The sequence below is a fragment of the Erythranthe guttata genome, chromosome 1 (assembly GCF_056151865.1).
Source record: "Erythranthe guttata isolate IM_541 chromosome 1, IM_541, whole genome shotgun sequence".
NCBI lineage: Eukaryota > Viridiplantae > Streptophyta > Magnoliopsida > Lamiales > Phrymaceae > Erythranthe > Erythranthe guttata.
Window position 1 is genome coordinate 9,301,950 of NC_142533.1, and position 16,292 is coordinate 9,318,241.

Here is a 16,292-nt window from a genome sequence, read left to right on the forward strand (position 1 = left end):
TATGTGTCCGCAAACACCTAGTGAAATCGAGGAGATGAAAAGGACGCCCTATGCTTCTGCCATAGGAAGCATAATGTATGGCATGCTATGTACGAGACCCGATATTGCGTATGTTGTGAGTGTCACAAGCAGATATCAGTCTAACCCCGGCCCGGCTCACTGGAAAGCCGTGAAAGATATCCTCAAGTACTTGCGAAGGACTAAGGATATATTTTTGGTCTATGGGGGTGCCGAGTTGAAATTAGAGGGTTTTACCGACTCTAGTTTTCAATCGGACGTGGACGAATCAAAGTCGAATTCTGGATTTATATTCACGCTTAATGGTGGTGCCGTGTGTTGGAAGAGTTCCAAGCAAAACACGACGGTCGATTCCACTACCGAAGCGGAATACATTGCAGCATCCGAAGCTGCAAAGGAAGGGACTTGGATAAGGAAATTCATCCAAGAGTTGGGTGTCATTCCTGATGCTAGTGATCCAATACCGTTGTACTGTGATAACACCGGAGCCGTGGCGCAAGCTAAGGAGCCGCGATCTCATCAGAAGTCGAAGCATATTCTGAGGAAGTATCACGTGATCCGAGAGATCATTGATAGAGGTGAAGTTAAGGTAGAACGAGTCACCTCGGAAGAGAACATTGCAGACCCCTTCACGAAGCCTTTACCGAGATCGGTCCATGAGAAACATCGAGAGTCGATGGGATTGCGATTTATGGGTAGTTGCCTTTAGGTCAAGTGGGAGATTGTTAGAGTAGGTGACCAACAAGCCAACATGTGGCTGTGGTCTTTCGTATTTATTATTTTAATAAACGAACCTTTATTCGTATTAATGATAAAACACCTTGGCATTCTATATCTTTGTCCCTTTGTCACAAGCATAGATATAGTCCTTACAGTTATTACAAGTACTAGTAATTGATCGTTAGGATCGTGAGATATTTACTTAAGTATTATAACTGTTAAACGTGTTCCTAGTCGAAGGGTTACGCCACTAATGAGGATATCGGCCTTTCCCATTAAGACTAGCACTTAGTGTATGTGTACTGCATCTCATCAGTAAACGGTATTGTGATATCGGCATGCATAAGTGGGTGCTCGTAAGTTGACGAGTTCACTGAACTCCCTCACCCTAGAAATCTCTAAGTGGTTCCCAATAATCGAGTAGAGATATCTATGGTATAGTTGTACACCATTAGTCCTTATGACCTAGACATCACCGTGACTTCACTAGAGGACCAGCTGTATCGTGACCTGTCCCTGAGTTCCACCGAGGACCATCCCAAGGGCCAGTGTTCGTGCAGTCCGAAATCTAGTGGGAGGTTTGTGCATTGTAGTCGGGGATTCGATCGCTAGAATAGTCTTGGATGTCCTGTGTGTTCTGAAAGTTTGTAATCATTCTAAGTCTCTGGCCAGAGCTGACTAAGTGATGATTAGAGAATTCGATTCTCTAAGTCATGCACGTGACAATTACAACACTTGGAACTATCGCACCGTCATCGAACATATAAAGAGGTCTCGATGAACCAATGCCTCTAGTTCGATCGGGACATATGCATCGAAGGGACCGTACTGTACGTTAACTATATCTGAAGGTTCTTGCAGGCACTTCATTTGTATCTAGGGAATCATGACGCGTAGTTGCTAGACGCCAATCTTGATTCGTTGGGTGATTAAGGTGAAACGAGCTTCATCTTAATCGTAACTCTAATGGACGAGTTTTGACCACAAAGGGTTGTGGGCCCACGGCTAGCTTACACCTGAACCATCGAGGGTCACACTACTCGTGCACATGAGATCTTTGAATAAACGGTCAGAGATAAAATAGTTTATCTTTGCATGATTGGAAGTCAATACGATTGGGTCCAACATTCGTAATTTGGAATTACGAATGAGAATAAGAAAAGGAAAAGAATAGGCGAACATTGAAGTGGACTTTCTAAATCGGGAAGTTTCCAAATTTAGATAGTGCACTGAATTAGGGTTTCCACTTTTGGAAAGTTGGAAATCGAGAGTTGGAACTCGTAATGACGAGGACATTATAATGATTCCGAAAATGTAATCGTTACAATTTTCCGATCATTGAATTGAGAGAGACGAGCAACTAAAAGAACTAACGAACTTAAGCTGTTGGGCCCTGTCCAACTTAAGCCCGTTAGAGTTTTATGCAAGACATATAAATACTTGATTTATAGGTCTTGCACACAGACAACTAAGAGAACCCTAACCCTAACCCTAGCCGTCACTCTCTCTCTCTCGGCCACTCTCCCCGCGGCCACCACCGCGCCGCCATCGCCGGATCGTCGCCGGAATCGGCCATCAATTGGCCGATCCCTTTCGGTACTCTTTTCTTCTTTTTTTTTCTTCCGTTATTTCTAATTATTACGTGTCTAGTGCCACGTGTTTAGTAGATCGAAGTATACGAGGTGAAATCCGAGAGGAGGAAGATCGAAGATCGAAGAATCGAGGAGCAGCACACGAGCCGAAGCTGCACGCAACCCCACGCGCCGCCCCGAAGACCGCGCGTGAGATTCACGCGCCGCCGTGGCCCGTCTCGCCGCTCCACCGCTGCTGCCCCGGATTGTACGGATTGGTTTCCGTAGCAATCTCGACTTGCTTAGCGCTCCTACCTCACGCTTCAAGAGGTAAACACACGAATTCAATGTTCTTGATTCGTTTACGTTTAAACAATATATTCATGTTCGTTCTCGTATGATTTTATGTGGTTACGTGAAATCGTTTTAATTGTTGCGAGCATGTTATTTGGTTTAAACGCGAGCATGTTAATTGATTTAAATTCAGTTAAATAAATTAGCATGTATGTTGTTTTTAATTTCGCTGGAAGCGCAAAGGTACGCAATTAATTGTTTCAATTATCGGGCATGTGTTTATGTGTTTTAAATTTGTTTAAATCGCATAAAATTTTTGTTTTCCGCTGCGTACACGTGCCCGTTACCCAACAGTTGTCCACCGACATTGTATTCTCGGTTAACAATGTTGACTTTTTTTATTTTTCTTGATTTTTTACGAACTTTTTCCTTTGACTTTTTTTTTTCTTATCAACACAATTACTGTATAACACAATAATAATACTATATTAATTCTAGTATTGTAATATTAAAATTAGGGTTAAATACAAAAACACCCCTGTACTATGGACTTTGTATCATTTACCCCCCTGTACTACACATAAATACAAAAACCCCCCTGCTATTATATTTTTTCCAAAATTTGACGAAAATACCCCTGCTAAACCTATAAATATAAGTGATTGTTTGAGCCATTTTCCACTATATTTTTTAACATTTTCGGTCAATCTTACTTGGGAAAGTTTTTTTTTTTTTTTTCCTTCAAAACATTTAATTACTTAGATTTTTTTTTTAAATTTTCTGAATAAAAACCTTTTATTTTTGTCATTTTGAATTTCTTCATTTTCTCTTAAAAGTCTTCCGGTAGTTCAAATTTTCAACAATAATAGGATTGTAAAGATGTTTGTAATCTTAGGATGTTTGAACTACCGGAAGACATTTAAGAAAACAAAATGAAGAAACTCAAAATGACAAAAATAAAAGGATTATTTAGAAAATAAAAAAAAATGTAAGCAATTAGATGTTTTGGAGAAAAAAATATAAATACCAAAATTTTCAACGTAAAATTGACTGAAAATGGTAAAATATATAGTGGAAAATGGCTCAAACTATATATATATATATATATATATATATATATATATATATATATATATATATATATATATATATATATATATATATATATATATATATATATATATATATATATGCTTGAGTAGGGGTATTTTCGTCATATTCTAGAAAAAATGCAATGTGAGGGGGTTTTTTGTATTTATGTGTAGTACAGGGGGGTAAATGATACAAAATTCATAGTACAGGGGTGTTTTTGTACTTAACCCTTAAAATTACAAACTGTTATAAATACAATTTAAAAAAATTCAAAAATCCATAATTTCTTCCCCTCAAAATTTTTTTTCGTGGAACCGCCAGTGCGCCCCAAATTTATTCCTAAGAAAATATGAAGAAGATGAATTAGGCATGTGCGGAGTAATTTGAAATGAGATAACCACTCCTCTAGTACAACGGTTTTTAGGGCTAACACCGGCCGTTAATTTTTATCTTTTTTTTTTGTCTTAAATTTTTTCCGTCATTGAGATGCGTTGAGTTTTTTCCTTTTTCCTTTATTTTGACTTTTTTGAATGATATTATTTTCTCGCCGATTATCTACTTTGATTTTTTTTAATTATATTTTTCCATTACTCAACAATTTAAATAAAAATCAAGAAAAAAATGTCAACGCTGTTATGCCGACATTCAACATCGATCAACAGCGGGAAACAAAGATCAATCGACAAAAGAGTCAACCGAGTTAAAAATAAAGTTAACGTCGGATTACCAAATTTTGAAAAAATCGGGGTCATTGGTTAAACTTGGTTAATTGATGAAATAGGGGTTAAATTATGGTTGTATAAATTTTTAGAGGTTTTTAGAATATTTTGAAAGAATACAGGGGTCTTATTGCAATTTTCTCAAAGAAAAACCCCAAATTCAACCGTTGACTGTTACTACTTAACGGTCAAACAGACGGAGGGACTAAATGTGTTAAAATGTGACAACATTAGTGTGTATTTTGTCGACGACGGTGGGGGGCCAAAAGTGAAAAACGTGCAAATTTGGGGGACCAAAACTATAATTATCCCGTAACATTCAAAAGTTGTTGATCATAGGCACGGATAGGGGCACCGTAGCCAATATTAATCGGTGGCTAAAAACCCGTAATAGTGTATGTTAAAAATAAATGATTAAAGTGTCCAATCAAACATAAGTTTCGATCCATGTCGTCTCGCAAATTATTTGCTTCGCTTTGTTGCCGCTGTTACTTCCCCTTGCCATGATATTTAGCAGATTATTATTAAACTCAGGTGTTGTGAGATGAGGGTATATTCGGGTTTTGCGATATATTCTTTTAAGCCCTTTTTTTGTTAATTTACCATCTATTGTTTTGTAATTATTGGAATTAATCTTCTATACATATAAGCCCCTGTAATGTTATTATTTATTATTACATCGGCCAATAGATTAGTATAATACTTTTTATACCCATAACTTTAATAACTAGTTATACTTTACGCACAACAATTAAATAACAGTACAGAAATATCCATGTATAGTTTAGCTGCTTATATGGAAAAAACCTCAAATAAATATTTATTATTGTTTATACCCATAAGGATAATTATTATTTAAAATTGTGACACAATATTTGTATATAATTACAAATCCAGTCCTACGTAGTTATTCAAGTGGTTTTTTGTTAAGATTAATATTATTATTAGTATTAGTATTAGCTAAGATTAATATTATTATTAGTATTATGATTACTGTTGGGATTATAATTATGACAAGGAGTAGGAATAATATAAATAATTATAATTAAGATTAGTATTAGTATTAGTATTATGATTATAGTTACTGTAATATTAGTATTAGGATTAAAATTACTATTAGGATTGGAATTAAGATTATAATTAGGAGTATGATTGGAATTAGGATTAACATTAGGAGTAGATTGGAATTAAGATTATAATTAGGAGTATGATTGGAATTAGGATTAACATTAGGAGTAAGGTTAGAATTATGGTTAAGATCATGATTAGGAGTCGTAGGATTAAGATTAGGATTATGATTAATATTAGCATTTTCCTTACCTGCCATTACCATTAACAGTACCTTTAGCATTACTATTACCATTATCATTTTAGTACTAGCCTCGTTTGCTTGGTGCTATCAACTTCTATTAACTTAATAATAGGGGTTAGTAAGATGTTTGGTTGATGAGATTCGTATTTAGTCAAGCCCGCTACTACACTCAAAGCGCGCAATTAAGTGCTATTATTTGGTTAAATTAGTAGCACCACTCCCCCTGCGATTAATTTTGTAGGGGGTGATTAAAAGAGAAAATACAATTTTATCCTTAAAACAATATCTTTGTTGTAAATCGCCCTAATGTTTGAGCTCTTGTTGTTGCTGATTGAAGAAAAACTTTGGAGCTATATGCTTGGTGTTGTCATCTTTAATGAAGTCCGTCTTCATTTGCTCAATGCACGCTGCATTATCCTCGAATATGATCGTAGGATCTTCTGTGGTAGCCAATCCACAGGAATCTCGAATATGCCCATTCATGGCTCTAAGCCAAGTACATTCACGCACTGCCTCGTGAAGTGCTAAAATCTCTGCATGATTCGATGAGGTGGCAACTAAGGTCTGTTTTGTAGACCTCCAAGACACAGCTGTGTTCCCAATGGTAAACACATATCCAGTTTGGGAACGAGCTTTGTGTGGGTCTGACAGATACCCAGCGTCAGCTTAACCCACAAGCTTTGCATCCTTCAATGATGCATAGGGATAGAACAAACCCATGTCTATTAAAGTGAACGTCTCAGCCCAACTTCTCTTGTAACGTTCCAATTTTATCCGTTCCGTCCTGTGGAGGAGGACGAAGAAGTGTTAGCACCTGAAGTGCCGTACCTAAGTGCAATAGGCGCATTATTTACTTAGCTCAATGTACTCGATCTGATATCGCATTTGCGGTAAATTTGCTAGCAAGGTTTAGCTCAGCACCAACACGCCGCCATTGGAATGGTGTAAATGACGTATTTCGTTACCTTAAGGGTTCAATAGACATGGGTTTGTTCTATCCCTATGCATCATTAAAGGATGCAAAGCTTGTGGGTTAAGCTGACGCTGGGTATCTGTCAGACCCACACAAAGCTCGTTCCTAAACTGGATATGCGTTTACCATTGGGAACACAGCTGTGTCTTGGAGGTCTACAAAACAGACCTTAGTTGCCACCTCATCGAATCATGCAGAGATTTTAGCACTTCACGAGGCAGTGCGTGAATGTACTTGGCTTAGAGCCATGAATGGGCATATTCGAGATTCCTGTGGATTGGCTACCACAGAAGATCCTACAATCATATTCGAGGATAATGCAGCGTGCATTGAGCAAATGAAGACGGACTTCATTAAAGATGACAACACCAAGCATATAGCTCCAAAGTTTTTCTTCAATCAGCAACAACAAGAGCTCAAACAAATAATGATCCAGCAGATCAGAAGTCAAGATAATTGCGCTGATTTATTTACTAAGTCATTACCTAAAGTAACTTTTGAAAAGCATGTTAAAGCTATTGGCCTACGTAGATTATCTGAGCTCGCTCCCTTATAGACATCAGGGGGAGTTAACTTGAGGGGGAGTACCCTGTAGGTACTCAGTATCCAGAAGATACCTAGATGCCCTGTTGTACTCTTTTTCCTTTTTGCGGGATTTATTTTCCCACAGGGTTTTTGGTTACCCGCTAAGGTTTTAACGAGGCAATATATGTTGATTGGAAAGATTGTGCGTTGTACTCTTTTTCCTAACCGAGGTTGTTTTTTCGCACTGGGTTTTATTACTCGGAAGGTTTTAATGAGGCAACATGAAATGCACAATAGTGGTTTTGATAGGAATCCCCAAGGGGGAGTGTTGTAAATAATATGTGTGTGTGGGGTTTCCTAACATAACCACCCAACTCCCCACTAGATCACTAACCTACCCCATGTCTTCCCATTATGTGTTAGTGGTAGAGTAACTTATTTTGTAACTTCCCTTGTAACTCCCGGTGGTTTTTCACCTATATAATGGAAGTCTCCATCCCCCATATTTACACCCTTATTAATCTCTCTACGGATTTTTGTCTTTGCATTCTCTCTCTATCTTTTATTATTGTTGTCATAGTTTATTTTCCACAATCATCAAACCGAAGAGCAATACCATTAGGGCGATTTACAACAATCTTAATTTTTTTAATTAAAATATTTTTTATATAATTCATATTAAATACCAGAATTTAACAAATTTAATACAAGATCTAATCTAACGAATCAAACATCTTACTGACTAAATAATTAATTAGTCAGTGGGATATTAATCCAATCTCACCTAATCCAATGTAATCCGATATAGGTAAGCAAACGAAGCATAATAGTATAGTAATAGTATTAACACTCGTTTGGTTACCGCTATAAGGTGCTACTGACTAAATAGTAGATCTAATAACATGTCCGATTGGTAAGATTCACACTTTTTTAAACTCTCTACAAAATTCAAAGTCCGCTATTAAATGTTATTATTTAATTAAATTAGTAGCACCCCTCCCCCTGAGATTAATTTAATAGGGGGTGACTAAAAAAGAAAAATACAATTTTATCCTTAAAGTTATACTTTATTATTGTAAACTAAGTGGTTTTATAGACAATTCATATATAATAATTGATTTTAACAAATTTAATAGAAAATCTAATCTAAGAAACGGAACATGCTACTAACTAAATAATTAATTAGTCAGTAGGGAGTTAATTCAATCTCATGTAATCCAATATAATCCAATATAGGTAATTGAACGAGCCCTTAATTATTCATAGTTTGTTGTTTATATGTTTTTATTTTTATATGTGTAATGTCTTGAACATATATATTGAAAACAAGGAAGAATAACAGAATATTGATCATCTGATGATATATCTAAATGTAGCTTATTGTTCTTTTGTTACACTCAGTTTAATGTGTAAGAGTGGTAATTGCTTTGGTTTCTTTGAGTTGGTTGTTGTATTTCGACTTGGATGATGTTTAGGAAATTGTTTGTTTATTTTTAAGTAGAATTTTATCGATAAATTAAGAAACAAATTTGTTATTTTTTGTTGCATCGTATTTGTTTTACATTCTTGACATCATATGCAATTTTCTCCGAAAATAGTAAATTGTCACCCGGCACATCTAGTGTCATTTCAGCCCAATAACAAGAAATATATATAATTAGACATGCTCAAAATAATTCTAATTTCTTGTGTGTGTGAGTTTTCGTGATCATTAGACATGCTCAAAATAATTGTAATTTCTACAAGCAATATTAAGGCATGTTAACAACACTAATTACAGAATGAAGATTACCTAACAAATGTCATATTACTAAGATCGTCACGAAATAAACGAATGTAATGGCTTCAAGATAAATATATACTTCATGCATATCATGTCAATCACATTTATTTAAGTGGTGTTTGCAAATGCTTATTTAAAAGCAGAAGTTAGTGATTGTCAGTTGAGTTGGCTTTAAGTGATTATTTTTAAAAGTTGGGGGTGTTTGCAAATATTTTGTAAAATGAACTTAAATAGAAAAGAAAGGTACAAAGATGTCTTTTTTAAAAAATAGCTTAAAGCAGCTTACTTTAAGAGAAGCAAAAGTAAAATTTAATTTTACAAACACCTGAAAACAGATTATGAGCAAAAAAAACTCATAATCACTTTCAAAAAACTTTTGCAAACACCACCTTAGCATGCATCCCACAATATTGAAATTCCGAGGGATCAAGGCTCACTTGAAACGCTTAAATCCAAATATTAGGAAAAATATATTGTGTTCTTCGGACAAGATCACTGTTTCAGAAACAAACCCGAATCACAAGTTCTTCAAGCATCCACGTGCCACAAATGATTAGTTTTCTACGAGCACCCAAATCACAAATTCTTCGAGTATCCTCGCCCCACGAACAATTGTCTTTCCACAGCAACGATCACTTCATGTTAATAACGTGTTTTAAAATGACCTATTTAATCTAGCTTTTTGGTTGATGCATGTGGAAGAGAGTAGTACACAAGAACATAAAAAACAACAATAAGGTAAGAACAAGAGAGTAACAACAAGAGAGACAATCCGTAGACAGATAATTTTGGGATCATTAGATGGAGGGAATTTTTCTTATTAATATAGGCAAAAACCGCCAGGGAAGTAAAAAATGTTATAACTTATAAGTAATAGATTGGTTGCTTTCTAGTTGGAAGTTAATTTAACCTCCTTCATTATGGCTAAATGATAGGAAGAACCATATTTATTATGTTATATGCAACATTCTCGATAATATTAAACTTTCTAAAACTCGGTTTTTTTCTTTTATTTTTTCTTATGAGAGAAAAACGAACAATGCCTTCACACTGGAAATCCAGGTCTGTTAGTGGAACTCAGTAAAATATCAAATGAATTTTCAGAACCTAAAACATCAAATGACAGCAAAAGCCCAAAAAGAAAAGAAAGAAAGAAGCATGTACATAAATAACAGCAAGATGGCTGTGCTGTCGGAACTTCAAATTCATAAATGTATCCGATCCGCAAAAATGCGTACATAATTGGTATCAAGGTTTTGCGATAAGTTTCCCAAATAAGAGTTTCATCAATAAATTGAACCAAAAAAAATCAATTAAAAGAAAAAAAGAAAAGAAAAAAAAAGAAAGAAAAAAGCAGAACAAGAATCCAGTTGATAATATGATAAAGAAGCTTTTGCTTCACAAAGAACCATGATAAATGCCCCTTCAATTTCATTCATTTACTTCCTCAATGTGTGGAGTATGTACTCAGCATAGAGGTCCCTGCAATTAACACAACAGATTTTTTAGTACATAAGATTCTGTAATAACAAGAATTAAGTCATAATATAATTAGATACATCAAATTTATTTGAAACTTACATTGAGTACTGGATGGCATCAACGGCAGTACCCGATGGCAAAAATTCATCCACTGCTACCTCTTTGTTCTCATTCTTCTTGTCTTAATACTGGTTAAGAAAATATTTTTTGTTCGTTTTTTACCTACTCAAATGACAACCTTAAACGAAATATCGGAGAGAAAAATTGAAACACTTTGAAAAAAAAAAAGAAAAGGATACAATCTTCAAAGAAGCGTCGGATTTCTGTTAATCGATGAGGTGCTAGTTGGCTGATATCTGTGTAGTGGCGGTACTCGGGATCATCAGCACATACTGCAATGATCTTGTCGTCTTTTTCTCCCTGTTTTTGTAAAAAAAAAGAAAAATAAAAAAAAGAAAAGCACAAATTTATAATTTCTTACATCTCTAACCAATACGAGGAAATAATTATATTGCCTTGGGTTAAATAGCAGTACCTGATCAATCATAGGCATCAAGCCAATGGCCCTGGCTCGAAGAAAACAACCTGGAACAACAGGTTCCTGTGATGGAAAATCTTCGTCAGTGTGTTTCAACAATTATCTTCACATAAAAAGAAACAATATACATAAAAAAAAATTGAATTATTTAGATAGAGTTATGTACCTGCATAAGAACTAGAACATCCATGGGGTCATTATCTTCACATAGTGTGCGGGGAATAAAACCATAATTGTGAGGATACACAACCGACGAGTACAGTATACGATCAACCTAACCATTTGTTTAAACAGCCGATATAAGTCATGATTGGAGAGAGATAACTTCTTTTTTTTTATCAACTGAAAAATAATGTTATTTCACCATACCTTGATCAGACCCGTTTTCTTGTCAAGTTCATATTTCACTTTACTTCCTTTCGGTATCTCAATTACCTACAATTACATGTAAATGCAATTTCTAAGAAAAAAGTTTTCGTTCAACACGTGAAAGTATATGTAAATGCAATTTCAAAAGTATATGTAAATCAGTATAAGGAAACAACAATGCACGTCCAAGCATCGGCTCAATTGTTTAATATATATCATAATCTTGAAGTTCATATGTCACTTTCTAGAATTGTATAACAATATTCGAAAGAAGAAAGAACACATACAACATTAATAATTTGCGGCGCTCCAGGTCCTGCAAAAAAGTTTTACGTGAAATCAAATACAACACCATTTTAAAGAGCTCTTATTAGACTGGAAATTCAGTTGATAAATTAATTAAATTAATTAAATTAATTAATTACCGATCTCAAGGTCATGCCAAGGATGGGCAGCAACTGATCGCCTCGACAAAGAAGAGAGAATTCTCTCATTTAAGCGAGGAGCACGCATCTGAGGTGACACTTGAGCTCCGTCGTTATTCTCTTCGCTCATATTTCCTGTAATATAATATTCATATCAGATGTCGAAGTTTCTAGTATCTATGTTTCCATGAGGCGAACTTTGTCATGAAAAGGAGTAACATCCTTACGTGGAAATCCTTTACAAATTGAAAAGTTATCAAAGAAAAACAATTGAACAAACGACTTGTGTGCGTGAAGAATATATGCCGAAGACTAGAAAAGCTTGTTTATATATTGTAAAGATTCAATTTTTCGAATGCCAATTATCAATTGGTCGTTCACAGTAGATGTTCAAGGCATATGACATGTAACACAGATGAATTAATTGTGCATTTGGATTGAAGGATCTGAAATCTACCTTAATTACCGAAAAAAAAGTGAGAGCTATGAAAATCGTTGTCAGATAACTCAATCCAAACAAACTCAATGGATTTATTATTATGGATATTTGAAATCACACCCTCAAATCCAAATGCACCCTAACTGAATTCAAAGTAACATATGGTGAAGATTCAAAAAGGACAGAGTATATTTATGATGAATTTGTATCCAGAACTATCTGAATCCAGGCTTCATTTGGATTTTAGATTAACAGTAATAAATCCATCGAAATTGTATAGAATATGTTTATCAATGAATTTAAAATCGATCTCATTTGGAGTGGAGTTAATTGAAACCACTTAACCAGATCCCCAATCCTTCCATCAAATGCAACCTAATTGTATTTAATAATAAACACAACTACTAATCCTTCCATCAAATGCAACCTAATTCTAATATTCTTCAGCAGATCTACATGGCCCATTGACAGCGACTACATACATAAGATGATTAAACACAATCAAAAAACCTAAAAATTAGGCAAATCAGATATCGTGAAAGATCAGGGAAATCCGACCTCGGATTCAACAAAAAATGAAAACAGATGGATAATTAATTTGCCTGGGCTGCTTTGCTTCAAAATTTCTAAATTTTGGGCAAATTTCTACGGGCACGAAAGGCGTAAATGTGCATAAAAGAAACTAATTGTTCGGATCGTGGAACCAACGAAATGTGCATAAAAGAAAAACAGAAAAAAGAAAAAAAGTGGACCTAGAAAAAAAGGAGAAGACGTTACCAACCGGATGGAGATGGATAGAGGAAAGTGAGGAGGTAATGTATGTATATTGCTCAGCAGAAGAGTGAGAGGATATATGAATTGAATATGAGGACGATACACAGCATTTTGGGAACGCTTATTATATAGGGAAAATGAGAATTGGTCAAAGCCCACGTGGATACGCGGGAGTAAAACTTGGTACTCATATCTAAGTTGTCATAATTTGAATCAAATATTTATTACCTACTAAAACTAATTTAATCATGTTTAGGAAAATCTGGATTCGGAATTGGTCTTACTAGTACTCTGAATATGAAGAACGTGGAAAGAAGAGCAAATTGTGCAACATGTCGTGGATTCGGATATTCTTATCCTTCATTCATATTGTGCCTTCCACGTCCTTCAATTATTTTTTTTTTCTAGGTCATTTTGCTTTAATTATTTTTGGGGTGATTACCTGGTAGGTAGGTGCCTTCTAATGAGGAGGAGCACACTCCCTTTTCTCATTTTTTTTTTTTTTTTTAGGTAAGGAATCTAGCCAAAATCGACATACACCATACTCATGCCCGTTCAATTCGAGGGCCCAAGGCGTAATTATGTAGATCTTTGAAACGGGGGCCCCTAGCAAGGGCAACATTGTCTTTTTTTTTGTTTGAAGTAATATAACAGAGTAGGTTAAAAAACATGGGGGTACGGGGGCATCGTCCCCGATTTTTTTTAGAGGTGTTAAGTGTAAGTTTTACACTCAATTTATATTTCTTATGAGGTTTTTTGTGAAATTTTATTAACTGAATTATGCTTAATAACTTGGTTATTGTATTTTAGGTATAAATTGAAGAATCGGGAGTCTAGAGGATGGAACGGTAAAGAACGGGCAAGAAGAGATGGCAACCAACCGCAGACCAATAATAGAACTGAAACGGCCGTCTGCAGATCTCGACTGATTCTTCGACGGTCGTCCCAAAAGAAAAAAAGAATCTATTAATAGGTTGAGACGGCCGTATAAGAAATGAACTAACTTTCGAAACGACCGTCCGAAGTTCCTCGACTGCGCATTATAGGAATTTTAATTGCACGAGGAAACTCCTATATATCCAAGTCTTAATTACACATATATAAGATAACCTCAAATACGAAAATCTGGACTTTTTTTACGCTATCTTAGAACGAGATAACGAAGAATCGAAGACAAAGACTCGACGAATCTTCATCATAGTTCTTCTTTTATTTTTCTTTTTCTGAATATTTGTACTTATATATATATATATATATATATATATATATATATATATATATATATATATATATATATATATATATATATATATATATATATATATATATATATATATATATATATATATATGTATGTATACACTGTTGGGTTTCGGGCACGCATACGCAACGGAAAACAAAAATTTTGTGCGAATTAAACGACTTTAAAGCACACAAGTACATGCCCGACAAATTAAATCAATTAATTGCGTACCTTTGCGCTTCCAGCGAAATTAAAACAACATACATGCTAATTAATTTAACCGAATTTAAATCAATTAACATGCTCGCGTTTAAACCAAATAACATGCTCGCAATGATTCAAAACGATTACACATAATCACATAAAATCACACGAAAGCAAACATGAATAAATAGTTTAAACCTAAACGAACCGAAACTAGGGTTTCGTGTATTTACCTCTTGAAGCGTGAGGTAGGAGCGTTTAGCAAGTCGAGATTGCTACGGAAACCAATCCGTACAATCGGGGCAGCAGCAATGCAACGGTAGCAGCGGCAGATCGGCACGGCGGCGCGTGTATCTCACGCGCGGACTTCGAGGCGGCGCGTGTGTCGCGTGCGTCGTCGGCTTGGTGACTGTTCTTCGATTCTTCAATCTTCCTCCTCTCGGATTTCACCTCGTATACTTCGATCTACTAAAACGTGGCACTAGACACGAAGTAGTTAGAATTAACGGAAGAAAAAGAAAGAAGAAAAGAGTACCGAAAAGGATCGGCCAATTGATGGCCGATTCCGGTCACGGCGGAGCAACGGCGGCGCGGTGGTGGCCGATGGGAGAGAGGCCGAGAGAGAGAGAGTGTAGCGGCTAGGGTTAGGGTTAGCTCTTATATATGTGTGCAAGGCCTATAAATCAAGTATTTATAGTCCCTTGCATAAAACCCTAGCGGGCTTAAGTTGGACCGGGCCCAACAGCTTAAGTCCGTTAGTATCTTTACTTGCTCGTCTCTCTTAATTCAATGACCGAAAAATTGCAACGATTACATTTTCGGATTCATTATAACTTCCTCGTCATTACGAGTGCCATCTCTCATTTTCCAACTTTCCAAAAGTGGAAACCCTAGTTCAGTGCACTTTCTAAATTTGGAAACTTCCCGATTTAGAAAGTTCACTAATATGTTCGCCTATTCTTTTCCTTTTCTTATTCTCATTCATAATTCCAAATTACGAATGTTGGACTCAATCATATTGACTTCCAATCATGCAAAGATAAACTATTTTATCTCTGACCGTTTATTCAAAGATCTCATGTGCACGAGCAGTGTGACCCTCGATGGTTCAGGTGTAAGCTAGCCGTGGGCCCACAACTCTTTGTGGTCAAAACTCGTCCCTTAGAGTTACGATTAAGATGAAGCTCGTTTCACCTTAATCACCCAACGAATCAAGATTGGCGTCTAGCAACTACGCGTCATGATTCCCTAGATACAAATGAAGTGCCTGCAAGAACCTTCAGATATAGTTAACGTACAGTACGGTCCCTTCGATACATATGTCCCGATCGAACTAGAGGCATTGGTTCATCGAGACCTCTTTATATGTTCGATGACGGTGCGATCGTTCCAAGTGTTGTAATCGTCACGTGCATGACTTAGAGAATCGAATTCTCTAATCATCACTTAGTCAGCTCTGGCCAGAGACTTAGAATGATTACAAACTTTCAGAACACACAGGACATCCAAGACTATTCTAGCGATCGAATCCCCGACTACAATGCACAGACCTCCCACTAGATTTCGGACTGCACGAACACTGGCCCTTGGGATGGTCCTCGGTGGAACTCAGAGACAGGTCACGATACAGCTGGTCCTCTAGTGAAGTCACGGTGATGTCTAGGTCATAAGGACTAATGGTGTACAACTATACCATAGATATCTCTACTCGATTATTGGGAACCACTTAGAGATTTCTAGGGTGAGGGAGTTCAGTGAACTCGTCAACTTACGAGCACCCACTTATGCATGCCGATATCACAATACCGTTT

The 16,292-nt window shown here is 36.0% G+C and overlaps 1 protein-coding gene across 4 annotated transcripts; it reads right to left on the minus strand.

Annotated features, from left to right (window-relative positions):
• Positions 1 to 10,168: 10,168 nt before the first annotated feature.
• LOC105978100 (soluble inorganic pyrophosphatase PPA1) lies at positions 10,169 to 13,455 on the minus strand. Of its 4 annotated transcripts, none has more exons than XM_013003518.2 (9): positions 13,042 to 13,455; positions 11,822 to 11,956; positions 11,684 to 11,712; positions 11,397 to 11,462; positions 11,194 to 11,301; positions 11,025 to 11,090; positions 10,789 to 10,909; positions 10,589 to 10,670; positions 10,169 to 10,489 (listed from the first exon to the last, which is right to left on the minus strand). In XM_013003518.2, the coding sequence occupies exons 2-9, from the start codon at positions 11,949 to 11,951 to the stop codon at positions 10,447 to 10,449; spliced, it is 645 nt and encodes a 214-aa protein (XP_012858972.2). In that variant the 5' UTR covers positions 11,952 to 11,956; positions 13,042 to 13,455; the 3' UTR covers positions 10,169 to 10,446. The 4 variants fall into 4 exon arrangements, with proteins under 4 accessions (XP_012858972.2, XP_088675758.1, XP_088675761.1 ...); XM_088819632.1 differs by having other exon boundaries at positions 13,038 to 13,182; XM_088819635.1 differs by having other exon boundaries at positions 13,013 to 13,147.
• Between the last annotated feature and the right edge of the window lie 2,837 nt (positions 13,456 to 16,292).

What these genes read in the sequence shown, in the direction of transcription:
- LOC105978100 (XM_013003518.2), bottom strand. Translation starts at nt 11,951, where the DNA reads ATGAGCGAAGAGAATAACGACGGAGCTCAAGTGTCACCTCAGATGCGT. An exon ending in CGCCGCAAATTATTAATGTT is followed by an intron (nt 11,463 to 11,683) that starts GTATGTGTTCTT and finishes ATGTAATTGTAG; the next exon opens with GTAATTGAGATACCGAAAGG. An exon ending in CCGACGCTTCTTTGAAGATT is followed by an intron (nt 10,671 to 10,788) that starts GTATCCTTTTCT and finishes ACCAGTATTAAG; the next exon opens with ACAAGAAGAATGAGAACAAA.